The sequence below is a fragment of the Cricetulus griseus genome, chromosome 7, assembly GCF_003668045.3.
Source record: "Cricetulus griseus strain 17A/GY chromosome 7, alternate assembly CriGri-PICRH-1.0, whole genome shotgun sequence".
Classification (NCBI taxonomy): domain Eukaryota; kingdom Metazoa; phylum Chordata; class Mammalia; order Rodentia; family Cricetidae; genus Cricetulus; species Cricetulus griseus.
Window position 1 is genome coordinate 43143725 of NC_048600.1, and position 12032 is coordinate 43155756.

General features: G+C 46.3%; 1 protein-coding gene across 3 annotated transcripts; it reads left to right on the top strand.

Moving 5' to 3' along the window:
- Positions 1 to 3850: 3850 nt before the first annotated feature.
- Positions 3851 to 8841, top strand: LOC103162686. 3 transcript variants are annotated; one of them, XM_027424862.2, is made up of 3 exons: positions 3851 to 3988; positions 4717 to 4757; positions 7962 to 8841. In XM_027424862.2, exons 2-3 carry the CDS (start codon positions 4743 to 4745, stop codon positions 8550 to 8552), a joined length of 606 nt encoding a protein of 201 aa, XP_027280663.1. In that variant the 5' UTR covers positions 3851 to 3988; positions 4717 to 4742; the 3' UTR covers positions 8553 to 8841. The 3 variants fall into 3 exon arrangements, 2 of the variants coding, with proteins under 2 accessions (XP_027280663.1, XP_027280662.1); XR_003487029.2 differs by lacking the exons at positions 3851 to 3988; positions 7962 to 8841 and adding exons at positions 4221 to 4595; positions 7048 to 7442; XM_027424861.2 differs by lacking the exon at positions 3851 to 3988 and adding an exon at positions 4336 to 4595.
- Positions 8842 to 12032: the final 3191 nt, after the last annotated feature.

A 12032-nucleotide genomic window follows, 5' to 3' on the forward strand; every position in this document is an offset into this window, starting at 1 on the left:
TGCCAAGGGTCCCTGTTCTTTCATGGTCATTGTGAGGAGAGGCCTGCGGCAGCATAAGAGCATCTTCACTTTAGGAAACTAGGGTGAGCCTTTTCAGGAAGGGATGATACAACTCTACCAATAAAGGTACTGGGCAGATTTTTCTCCCTTCAGTGATCCAGTACAGAGCCATGGAGTGACATCACAGCCACCTCCAGTCTCAGCAATACCTTAAAGAGAAAAAGCCAGAGAGAACAGTGATAAGGTCATCTCACTTCTCAGGGATTCTCATTATGGTGATCTCATTGTAGCAGTGTAGAGTAAGAAGGGCCAAGGAAAGAACACCCTGGCCTTGACTTGACCCCAGGACCAGGGCTTGAAATCCCACCAATCCCTGAGTTTGTCCTAGAATCAGGATGCTAAAGTCCAGCAATCTCAAGCCACCCTGGAAAGCTCGACCCCCATCAGGCCCCAAAGAAATCCCACATGAGGTCTGTACCCTGTTCAGTTTGGGGCTGTTTCTCACCTGAGGCAGCCACCCTCCGGGATTCTCCTCACCAATAAATTCTTTGTTGTGGGGTGTGACATTTTCATGGAGGGAAGCCCAGCTGTAACAGCTTTCGGGAATGAAGCAGAACTACTGTAACGCTTTGACTGGGGAAGCTTTCCCTTAGTGGAGCAGAGTTGTCACACTCCAGGGACCTGAGCAGAGCTGTAACACCTTCGCTGGGGACGCCCTCTGCTGCTGGAGCAGAGCTGTTACACTTCTATTGAGGAAACGTTTTCCTGGAGCAGGCCTTGACCAAGGACAAAGAAAGGTTGGCTTATGATGGGTGATGGGCTGTCCCTTGCAGCTAAGGAAATGTGTGGGACTCAGACTATTCACAGGCCTTATCACTCAGGATTCCATAGTGGAACAGAATGGATAGAATGAATGTATACTACAGGGAGTTTTATGGCTGTCTCACACTGGGGAGGCCGAGAACTCACAAGTTTCTCAGTCCATGAGACCAGATAGCTCAGCAGTTCCTATCTGGCTCTAAATTCGGGCAGAATCCCCAGAGAGCTGCCGGTACATAGTCTACTATCAACAAGGAATACAGCAGTGGCAGCAACAAGAAATGAACTTGCCAACAAGAGTGAGAGCAAGCAAACCAAAGGCAAATCTTTTTTCCCAAACCCTTTTATTTTGGCAGCCACCAGAAATTAATGCCCATATTTAGGGTGAGTCTTCAAAGTTCAAATGACCTGATCAAGTCTTACTTTGTTCACGCCAGATTGTGTGTGTGTGTGTTTAAGATTTTATTTATTTATTTATTTATTTATTTATTATGTATACAACAGTCTGCTTCCATGTATATATGCACACCACCAGTAGAGGGCGCCAGATCTCAATATGGATGGTTGTGAGCCACCATGTGGTTGCTGGGAATTGAACTCAGGACCTCTGGAAGAGCAGTCAGTGCTCTTAACCTCTGAGCCATCTCTCCAGCCCCCGCCAGATTGTGTTTTATTGATTCCAGATTCAATCAAGTTGACAGCCCAAGATTACCTTCTAATCTAAACAGAGGTTTGGTTTCCAGGATGTGACATGCACAAAAGCCCCCAGGCTGGTAGTATCACAGGTAGTATATGGCTAAGAGGAGGGCCAAGGAAGACCCCTTCTTCTGGCTGTCTCCGCCCCTACTGTTGGAGCCACTGGGCACGCGCTGTAGTAAACAGGCCCTTTGCGGAGGTCCTGCTACCAAACACTTGTATGGGGTTTATGCGCAGCTGGAAGCGTGCTACTCAGTAGCAACATGGACCCCAAAACTCCCCAGAGCTGGTGCATTGCTCTAGCTAGTACCTTCATCAGAAGCTATGCGTTGGAGCCAGCCACCAAAGCAGAGGTAGAGGTCCTAGCCACACTGCTTAGTAGTTTAAAGGCTCATGTGGTCAGAAAAAGATTACAGATATGCAGTAAAGAAAGATCCAATTGGAAAAAACTTTTAGATAGGTTACTCTGGGTTTAAAATGTACAAAGACTTGGGAGAAGAAAAAAGGGGTTATAGAAAATCATAAAAAATATGAGTTGTTTGTTTGTTTTTTGAGACAGGGTTTCTCTGTATTACTTTGAAGGTTGTCCTGGAACTCACTCTGTAGATCAGGCTGGCCTCGAACTCACAATGATCCTCCTGCCTCTGCTCCCAAGTGCTGGGACTAAAGGCGTGCGCCACCAACACCCGAAAAAAATATAGTTTTAAAATAATAAAGTCCTTAAAAAGGGAGTAAAGAATTTTTTAAAAAGTTATGAAAAGATGTAAAATAAAGAGTCTAGATCCAGTATGTTATTATGTTGCCTTTAAGTTTTTTGTCTGTGCCGCAGTGATAGCACACGTGTTTAGTACCAGCACTCAGGAAGAAGAGGCAGGCATATCTCTGTGAGTTTGAGGCCAGCAGGAGTTTCAAGACAGCCAAGACTGTTACACAGAGAAACCCTGTCTGGAAAAATTAAAAAAAAACTTTAAAGTTGTTGTATTAAACCAACACACACACATACATGTTTTTCCAAACAGGGTTTCTCTGTGTAGCGTTGGAGCCTGTCCTGGAACTCCCTCTGTAAACCAGACTGGCAAGATATTTTAAGAATATCTTGACTTCAAAATTTAAGTCAAAATGTGTGTTAATTTGCAGAAAAGGTTATGCTTTTATTCCCACAGGAAATGAGAGGCTGTGGATGCATTCCAGGGTAGGATGATCAAGTTTGATCAAGGAAGAAACCTTGAAAATCTTGCCTAAAAACATAAAGAAATAAACCTAAAAAAAAAAAACCTACAAAACATGTAATGTGCTATTTTACCTGCTTAAACATAAAATTGAAAAATCATCTTTTGCACCTACTATCAGCACACTCCGAAATCTCAGCCAGTTTATCATGTACAGCACAGTGGGAGGGGTTGGCTAAGCTCAGTCCAAGGTCTCTGTAGGGCAGCAGTTTTAGGCAGGAAACATCCAGGGTGAGGGGGAGCAGCAGTTGCTAGATGTTGTGTAATCCAACCATTTTTTAAACTTAATTGGGCCAGAGGAAAGGAAGCTTTGTCAACTTCAAGCCTGGTACATGGGGACTGCGTGGAGCTCTTGGTCTTGGTCATGGCTGTGAATACAACACACATTCACTCAGGATGTTCTCATTCAGGGCTCCCTGTGCCACCCACACTCACAACCAGGGGAAAAGATCCTGTAACGGGGAAACTGGGGAGATTTGGGCATTTTCTCTCAGCACAGTGTATACCCTGTGATCCTGACAGTGTCCTCTACAAGCTATGAGAGAAGCCAGGAACAGCCCCTTCCACCTGGACACTCGGGGGCACCTGTATTAGCTATCCACACCTTGATTTGGACGGTGCCTATAGACTGCTATAGACGTCCAGAGGCTGAATTCTGTCGAGTAGTCTGGTGTTAGATCATTCCCTCTGCCTGGGGGAACAATACAGAAGGCCACATAATGCCTGAGCAGATATGGGAGAATCTTTGGTCTAAATCTGGGGCATGAAGAAGACCTGGTCATGTGAGGCCAGTCAGTGGAATAGGTGGAGGACTGTCCACATGTCAGAAAGGGGCCTCAGAATTCAGGCCATGGCAGAAGATGGACAGGAGAGCTAGCCTAGCTGAGTAGAGTCCAGGCTGCCTTCAGTCCTCTTGAGGGCCATTCTGTCCCCTAGGAGAATGACATGGCTGTGGCTTCCAACACTATGGTAGCTTGAATGTAATTGACCCCCATGAGCTCACAGGGAGTGGCACTATTAGGAGGTGTGGCTTTGTTGGAGTAGGTATGACCTTGTTGGAGGAAGCGTGTCTCTGTGGGGTGGGCTTTGAGGTCTCTTTTGTTCATGCTTCCCTCAGTGTGATACTGAGACCATTTCCTGTTGCCTGCAAGATGTAGGACTCTCAGCTATTTTGCCAGCACCATGTCTGCCTGCACTCTGCCACAATCCCCACCATGAGGATGGTGGACTGAACCTCTGAAAATGTAAGCCACCCCAATGAAATGTTTTCCTTTATAAGAGTTGCTGAGGTCATGGTGTCTCTTCACAGCAATAGACACCCTAAAACCCAAAGGCCCACTCCAGTGCCTGACAGGTTCTGCTCCTCATCCAGCAGCTGCAGCAAGAGCCTGGTGAGGCTTCCCCTCTGACCCACAGACCTGGCTGTGGTCCTCGTCCAAATCGGCTCCTCCAAGTCAGGATCTTTTCTTGTTTTGTTTCAGAGTGGGGTCAGCCCAGGATGTGGCCCACGCTAAAGAAAGCAGTCTGTTTTGAGCCACATTCCTATCTAACCCCGCTGCCCTGAAGAGGGGTGAGCAGCTGGACTCTGACTCATTTTTCCTGTGTCCTATTGTGGGTCAGGTGCCTTTCCCCGCCTCAGTCTGCCTCTGTGTGTTTCTCTTTCCCTTCCCTTCCACTGTTTCTCTCTGAAGGAGTCTCCCGCCCAGGGAAGCCCAATCTTTCCTTCCTCCCTCCTCTGGGATCAGGACAGTCAAGGTCTTCCTCCTAGGCAGACTTTAGCTAGCCTTTGGTCTGGGACGAGAAGAAGGGGATGGTGACAGTCTTAGTGGAGGTCAGAGCCCCGCGGACAAGGTCAGTAGCAATGTCCTACTAGAGGGAGCTGGGACTCCATTCCTGAGGCCCATGACTCTCTGGGATGGTGCCCAGGAATTCATCTAATGCATTTTCTCTCTCCTTTGTTCCTTCTGAACAGTCTTCGGCCCTGAACCTTGATGAGCTATGGATGGCACCAAGGTGAGTGAGAGAAGGCAATGGGGCTGGGTGCTGGAAGCGTCTCCCTCAGTTCTCCTTGAGTCTTGGATGGCGAGTGTTATGATAAAGACCTTGTCGGATTCCATGGCAGCGAGGGGAGGGAAGAGAGAAGAGGCAAAGAGACACAGAGACAGAGAGAGGACAGAAGAGAAGAGGGAGTCAGGAAAAGTCCTGTCTGCCCCAGGGGAACAACGGGCAAGAGGGGAGCAGAAAAGAGACCATAAGTGGGCGAGTGTCTGTCTTTTAGAGGGGTCCTTTCCACCTGCGTGCAGACTACGCAATCATGGAACCCTGGGCTGACCAGGGCACTGCCTGAGTGCATTCTGCCAGGTGACGGGGCAGGCCAGCATAATGCCTGAATCCTTACAGGGAGGAATTGCTGGGAGCCAAGGTCATGGACAAAACCCACTTTTTAGTCAGGATTCTAATACAGTGTCTCCATTGTCCCTTCTCACCTAGGTGACTGCTCTGCTGTCACTGTCCTGTCCTAACTGCTAGAGACCAGCTTTGGTGGGGGTTCAGGTCCTAAAGAGAATGTGTGGAGTCGCCTGGGGGCGGTGGAGGAGGGAGATTGACAGAATCTAAGGGTGAACTGGGATGGATGCCCGCGCACTTCAAGAAAAAAAAAAGACTACACCTTTTATTCTATACCTATAGTTGCACATAGGATTAAATGGGAGAAAAGGGGCGTGTGAATTTCGGTCTCGCTTGAGAACTGGGATTGAGAAAGCTAGCATTGGCTCCAGTCATTTGTTAATAGAGGACCACAAGTTCCTCTTGCCAGAGATAGGAATGTCTCCTTTTTAGTAAGCAGGGACTTTCTTCAAGCCCCTGAGAGGATGGGGACTTTTGTCTAAATGCCTGGCCTTGGAAAAAAAAGGCTTTCTTAGGGGATCAGACAATATAGAATATTATAGTTTCTTGTATGGCTTAGTCTATCCAATTAACTAAAGCTTAATAGTGAGCAAAGATGAGTCCAGACAAACATTTCTTTCTGTGAACCTGAGTAGACCTTAGGAATTTACAAATCTTGCTTATCAAGTATAACTTATTTATCAAGCAAATGTTATTTTTCTAAATTTTCAAGCAGCTTGGTTTTAACTTGAATAGGGGAGACAGTTATCATGCTATGTTCCAAAATGGTGGGGATTTTTTCCAGATAATTATTTTTGTTTAAAGAGGCTGCCATTTTATACATCTTCATCCTTCAAGGCCTGAACAAATTTCCCAAAGGAAAAGACATAAGGGAACTCCACAACATATAGTAGAATCATTAAAAATGAAAGTAAAAAAAAAAAAAGTGCTGGGGAATTGTGATCTGAAAAGTCGAAATGATAGATCTTTTTCAAGCAGCAATGGTCATCATGTGGTCCATGCCGCCTAACATTCTGAGTCATCACTGAATAGAGGGTCAAACTTTTCTTTCTTTGAGTCCTGCAAATGACAAGGCAGGTCCTGGATATAGGACAGACTGCAGGGTGGGTGCATGATTTTATAAGGTTGGGAAAAGGAACTCGGAGACACTGAGTGACCAGGCTTATAGTTAAGAAATGAGGATAGCCAGGCAGTGGTATCGAATCCCAGCACTCGGGAGGCAGACAGGCAGATCTCTGTGAGTTCGAGGCCAGCCTGGTCTACAGAATGAGTGCTAGGTCAGCTAGGACTGTTACACTGAGAAATCCTGTCTCGAAAAATCAAAAATAAATAAGTAAAAATAAAGAAGGAAAGGCAGCTCTGTGTGTGCAAACTCATGTCCAAATAGCTTTGGCCTCTTGTAGAGGAAATTTAGGGCAGAGGCTGTAGGAAAAGGCTGTGTGTCTGTGGAAGTGTTCTTAGGAAACTGACTTCTGTCCACATGACTCTCACAGAGGTGAGGTGGCCTCAGCAATCTGAGGGCCTGGAGAGCCAGGCCCTGGGCTGAGCATCTTGAGCCGCAGCCCTGAGCAGCCTCCATACCCACAGGCTTCTCCTCTCCTCTCCTCTTCTCTGATGGGGAGCATGTGTGACACAGACTCCGGGGTTACTCTGAGTTTCCCAGATGCTGAGAATCCCAAGGCCCAGAAGATACAGGTGATCTTTGAGGGCAAGCTTCTCAGATTGTTCCAAACATCGCTGGTCAGGGTGCTGGAAGCAATCTGAGCCAGCACATTTCATGATGTTCATCCTTGCGTGTCTCTGTGCAGTGGTGTGTAGGATAGGGTGTGCAGCATTTGTGGCTGGCTGGAAGGTGGCAAAGGTCACAGAAGCTGCAGAGTGCACATTATTTCCACAGATAAAAGGTGATCCCTGGGACAGCAGAGGTTCACATTGGCCAGACTGTTCGGTGTGTGGGTCCAGAGTTCTGCTGACCCTTGTTTTTCTGTGATGCTGAGGAGGTTCTGGGACCCAAGAGGAAGGATGACCTGGCACCATGATCCCAACTCTGTATCTTATAACATTCACATCTGTGCTTTCATGAACAAACTTGGTCTGCCCAGGTGTGGCAGCATGCCTCTTTAGACCAGGCACTCAAGATGCAGAGGCAGGCCTCTGTGAACTCAAAGCCAGCCTGGTCTACAAAATGAGTTTCAGGCCTCTTTCAGCCAGAGCTACTCTATAAGACCTCTGGCTGAACAAACAGACAAAAAAAAAAAAAAAAAAAAAAAAGGAAAGAAAGAAAAAGTCAGACAGACAGACAGACAGACAGACAGGATTCCTTGATCTACATGCCAGAAATGACTGTATAGAGCAGGTGTGCTAGCTTTCTCCTGTAATCCCTGAACTCAGAAGGCTGAGGCAGGAGGATGACAGTAAGTACTAGGCAAGCTGGACTACAGAGTCTGTTCCCAAAAGGAACGGTCTCAAAAAGCCTTAAGTAAATTAAACAAAATTGGAGAAAGTTTGTACCAGCGCAGGGAAGAAGCTGCTTTCTCGGGCTTGCCCGTCCTTCACACACAGACTCCTGCAGTTCATCACCTTCTCAGTTCACAGCTGTGCTAGGTGATAGCCTAGTGGGAACACAGAGGCCTTGCAGACTAAAGGCGGTGTCCACATCCTACATCACAATGAGAACAGGGCAGAGATCCCAGGCTAACTGGTCTCCAAGTCCTAGCTGGTGCCACTTAAGGGGATTACGAGGTCCGGGAACAGATTTTGGGGGACAAAAGTGAAGATTTTGGCCTTTAACCTGTGATCCTTTCCTACCAGAGTCTCTCTGACAGAGCTGGGGAAGTGGAGACCAGGAATGAGGCTGAGGAGATCCTAGCCCAGGCTGAGCGGACCCAAGCCCAGGCTGAGTTGGCCCGAGCCCAAGCTGAGAAGATCCTAGTCCAGGCTGAGGTTATCCGAGCCCAGGCTGAGTTGACACAAGCCCAGAATGAGTTGACCCAAGCCCATGCTGAGAAGATCCTAGTCAAAGCTGAGGAAGTCCTAGCCCAGGCTAAGGAGATCCTAGCCCAGGGTCAGTTGACCAAAGCCCTGGCTGAGGAGGTCCTAGACCAGGCTGAAGATGTCCTAGACCAGGCTGAAGAAGTCATAGCCCAGGCCGTGTTGACCCAAGCTAAGGATCAAAACCAAAACCAGATGGAAGAGAGCCAAACCAAAGAGAGTCAAGCTGTGAGAGAACACAGCAAAGCTAAAGATCAGAGCCAAGACAAGACCAAAGATAGCCAAGATGAGGCCAAGGGAGATTGGGACAAACAGAAGAGCCAAGATCAGCCCAAAGCTCTAAAATGGATTTGGTGCAAAATCCAGCATTTCTTTAAGAAGTTGAAGGAAATTTTTAAATGCCTTTGTTAAGTTTGTTATGCCGAAAAGACAGTGAAGGAAAATTTTAATGCCTTTGTTATTTATGCCAAGCCGGCCACTACTTTGTTTTATAGGAATTCCTGAAAAACTTATTCATCTGAAACATGTCCAAGTAGGTGTAGGTAACAGTGCGAGCCTGCCCTTTTCTAATGTCTTGTAGAGAATGTTCTCAAGTCCCTTCCATTTTCTCTATTGGAGCTACTCTGTGTAGCTTGCTCCCCTGTATGTCTATTCTGTTGCTCTTGTCCTAGGCTCCCTAATAAAAGTTGCTTTAAAGGAAGCAAGTATTTGTCTGGATCTTCTTTGACAGTTCTATGTGGAAACCCTTGGAAGGTTGCATCATCTCTACTGTGTGTAAAGTGGACACTGGTCACTATGCAGTACTAGGTTTGTGGTGAACTCTTTCTGGTACATAGTAAGTGCTCAGTGATCCCCTGGACTAGGTCAGCACACTTCGACCCTCAGAGAATTTCAGTTAGCCTGTCCACTTTCTGTGTCATAGGATGCTGTAGATTAAACTCATTGTTAATAAAAACTTATTGGCTGGTAGCAGGGCAAGAAGAGATAGGGTGAGACAGACTGACACAAAGAGATGATGTGAAGAGAAAGGGCAGAGTCAGGAGAGTCTCGGACTACACCAGCCAGCTTCTGAGCAAACAGGATGTATAGAAAATGAGATAACACACCATGAGCCGTGTGGCAAAGCATAAATAGAAATATGGGTTAATTTAAATGTAAGAGTTAGCTAGTAACAAGCCTGAGGTATTGACTGAGCATTGATAATTAATATAAGCCTCAGGGTGTTTGTGAGTGGCTGTAGGACAGGAAAACTTCTACAATAGGATGTAGGAGACACTCTTGCTTTTCGTTTGTGTTTGTTTGTTTGGAGACTGTGTCTAACTTAAACTGGCTTCAAATGCTCCTGTCTCAGACGCCATAATAATCATAACTACAGGTGTACACAGGTCATTTGCTTATTTGATCAAAAATTCCTGCAGGGAACAGAAGACACAGGGCCAAAAGGCTTAGACAGACAATATAGACATCAGGAATGAGTAAAAGGGGGCTAGGACATCCAGGGACTCTGAGGCATCAAATGATGGCTGATACCAGGAAAGCCCCCAGAGTAAGGATTGATGTAATTAATATACAGAATGCCACTTTTGTGTGAATTTTGTATAAATATGCCCTTAAATCAAAGGGTGTGTGAGGCAGTGGTAGCACATGCCTTTAATCCCAGTACTCGGCAGGCAGAGGCAGGTGGATCTCTGTGAGTTCGAGGCCTGGAATTGTGGTCTTCAAAGACAGTTCCAGGGTTCCAGGATAGTCTCCAAACCTACAGAGAAACCCTGTGTCGGAGGAAAAAAAAAGGGGGGGGCGGGGGGAGTGCCTTTACCCTGTTGTCCTTTGCCTGTGTGTGTGGCTTGTGTTCCGATAAATAAAGTAAGTCTCATTTGCCGACAGTTCCTTGAATTTCCTCAGTCTCCCCCTTTCCAGCTTGGTATCTTGAACCTCATCAAACTCTGTTGTCGATCTACAATGAATAAGTAGTATGGGCTACTGTGATGTGGCTGTTCCCTCTAGGATTGACGTGACCACTGCCTCCAGGAAGCAGAGCTACTGTGGTTGCCTGTGGGAGCAAAATAAACAACCATATAGCTAATAGCCAGGCCTATGGCAATAGGGCTGTTCACATTCTTTCTGAGAGGGTGGGAAGAGACTACCTCCTCCTCCTTTCCTAGCCATATATAATCTAAGGAATTCTAAAATAAAAATGATGATGTGAGGTCAGTAGTTTAAGACCAGCCTCAGCTATGTAGTGAGTTTGAGAGAATTCCAGGCTACACAAGACCAGGTCTTAAAATAATAAAGAAGCCAGGTGGTGGTGGCGCATGCCTTTAGTTCCAGCACTTGGGAGGCAGAGGCAGGCAGATCTCTGTGGGTTCAAGACCAGCCTGGTCTACAAGAGCTAGTGCCAGGACAGCCCCAAAGCCACAGAGAAACCCTGTCTCGAAAAACCAAAATAATAATAATAATAATAATAATAATAATAATAATAATAATGAAATGCTAAAGTAAACAGGATGTTAGAAACCAACCATTGAGATTTCCAGATGTGGATCTGCTTGTGAGTTGCCCATGCTCCTGCAAGTAGCCCCAATGGATTCACCAAATTGGACTTCGAGATTTTTTTTTCTCTGTCAGCTCTTTCCCTGGGTGAATTAAAGTCCCCAAGTTTGGGGTAGAGTGAGGAGGAGCTACACCTGTGTTGAGATTCTACAGGCCAAATAAGTGAACCTCATGATTATGGAGTTAAATGTGGAGCAGGGCTGGTGAGATACTGTCCCTGCAGCCTGATGACAGCCTGAGTTTGGTCCCCAGATTCTATGTGAAGGAAGGAAAGAATAGCTCCCACAAGATGCCCTCTGACTTCCACACAGGCCCTGTGGGGCACACATGTATGTTTGCAAGCACACACAACCTGACATCACAACCTGCCTTTGAACAGCAGTAACTGTAAGAAACCAAGTTCTGCTGGGCAGTGGTGACACACGCCTTTAATCCCAGCACTTGGGAGACAAATTTCTGAGTTGGAGGCTAGCCTGGTCTACAGAGTGCCAGGGCTACCCAGAGAAATACTCTCTTGAAAAACCAAAAGAGAGACAGACAGACAGATACATACACACACAAACACACACACACACACACACACACACACACACAGAGAGAGAGAGAGAGAGAGAGAGAGAGAGAGAGAGAGAGAGAGTCAGAGACAAAGAAAAAAGAAAGGAAGGAAGAGATAAAGAAGGAGAGATCAGAGACAAAGAAAAAAGAAAGGAAGGAAGAGATAAAGAAGGAAATGAAGGAAGAGAAAAGGAAATAAAGGAAAAAAAGAGAAAGAAACCAAACTCTACAGCCTGGAGAAGTCAGGCCACATCTCCCTGAATGGCCTATAGCTAGGCAGTAGAGGGATAGACGGGACTGGTGGTCAGTGTGGTAATATATTTTTGATTTATTAAAGCTTGCTTGAGGATTCTGAAAGCAAAGTCAATCTCAGGCTATAGAGATCAGGCAGTGGTGGTACACACCTTCAATCCCAGGACTCAGGAGACAAAGGCAGATGGATCTCTCCAAGTTCAAGTTCACCCAGGGTTATACAAGATTGAATCAGTCTAAAAGAGTAACAGATCTCATGCCTTTAATCCCAGCACTAGAGAGATATAAAAGATAGGAGCAGGGTCTTCAGTAGTTAGTCTCAGGATTCTTCAGCCACAGCTTCAGGAGAGCATGGCAGTCTGGGATTGCAGTCTGAGGTTTGGTGGAGCCAGGATTTCCTTTCAGTCTGAGGTAGAGATGAGAGCTAGTGGCTAGCTGCTTTGCTTTTCTGATTTTCAGCTTGAACCCCAATATCAGTCTCTGGGTCTATTACTTATCATGCTACAGGTCTGGGAGATTAAGTAGGAGGGATCT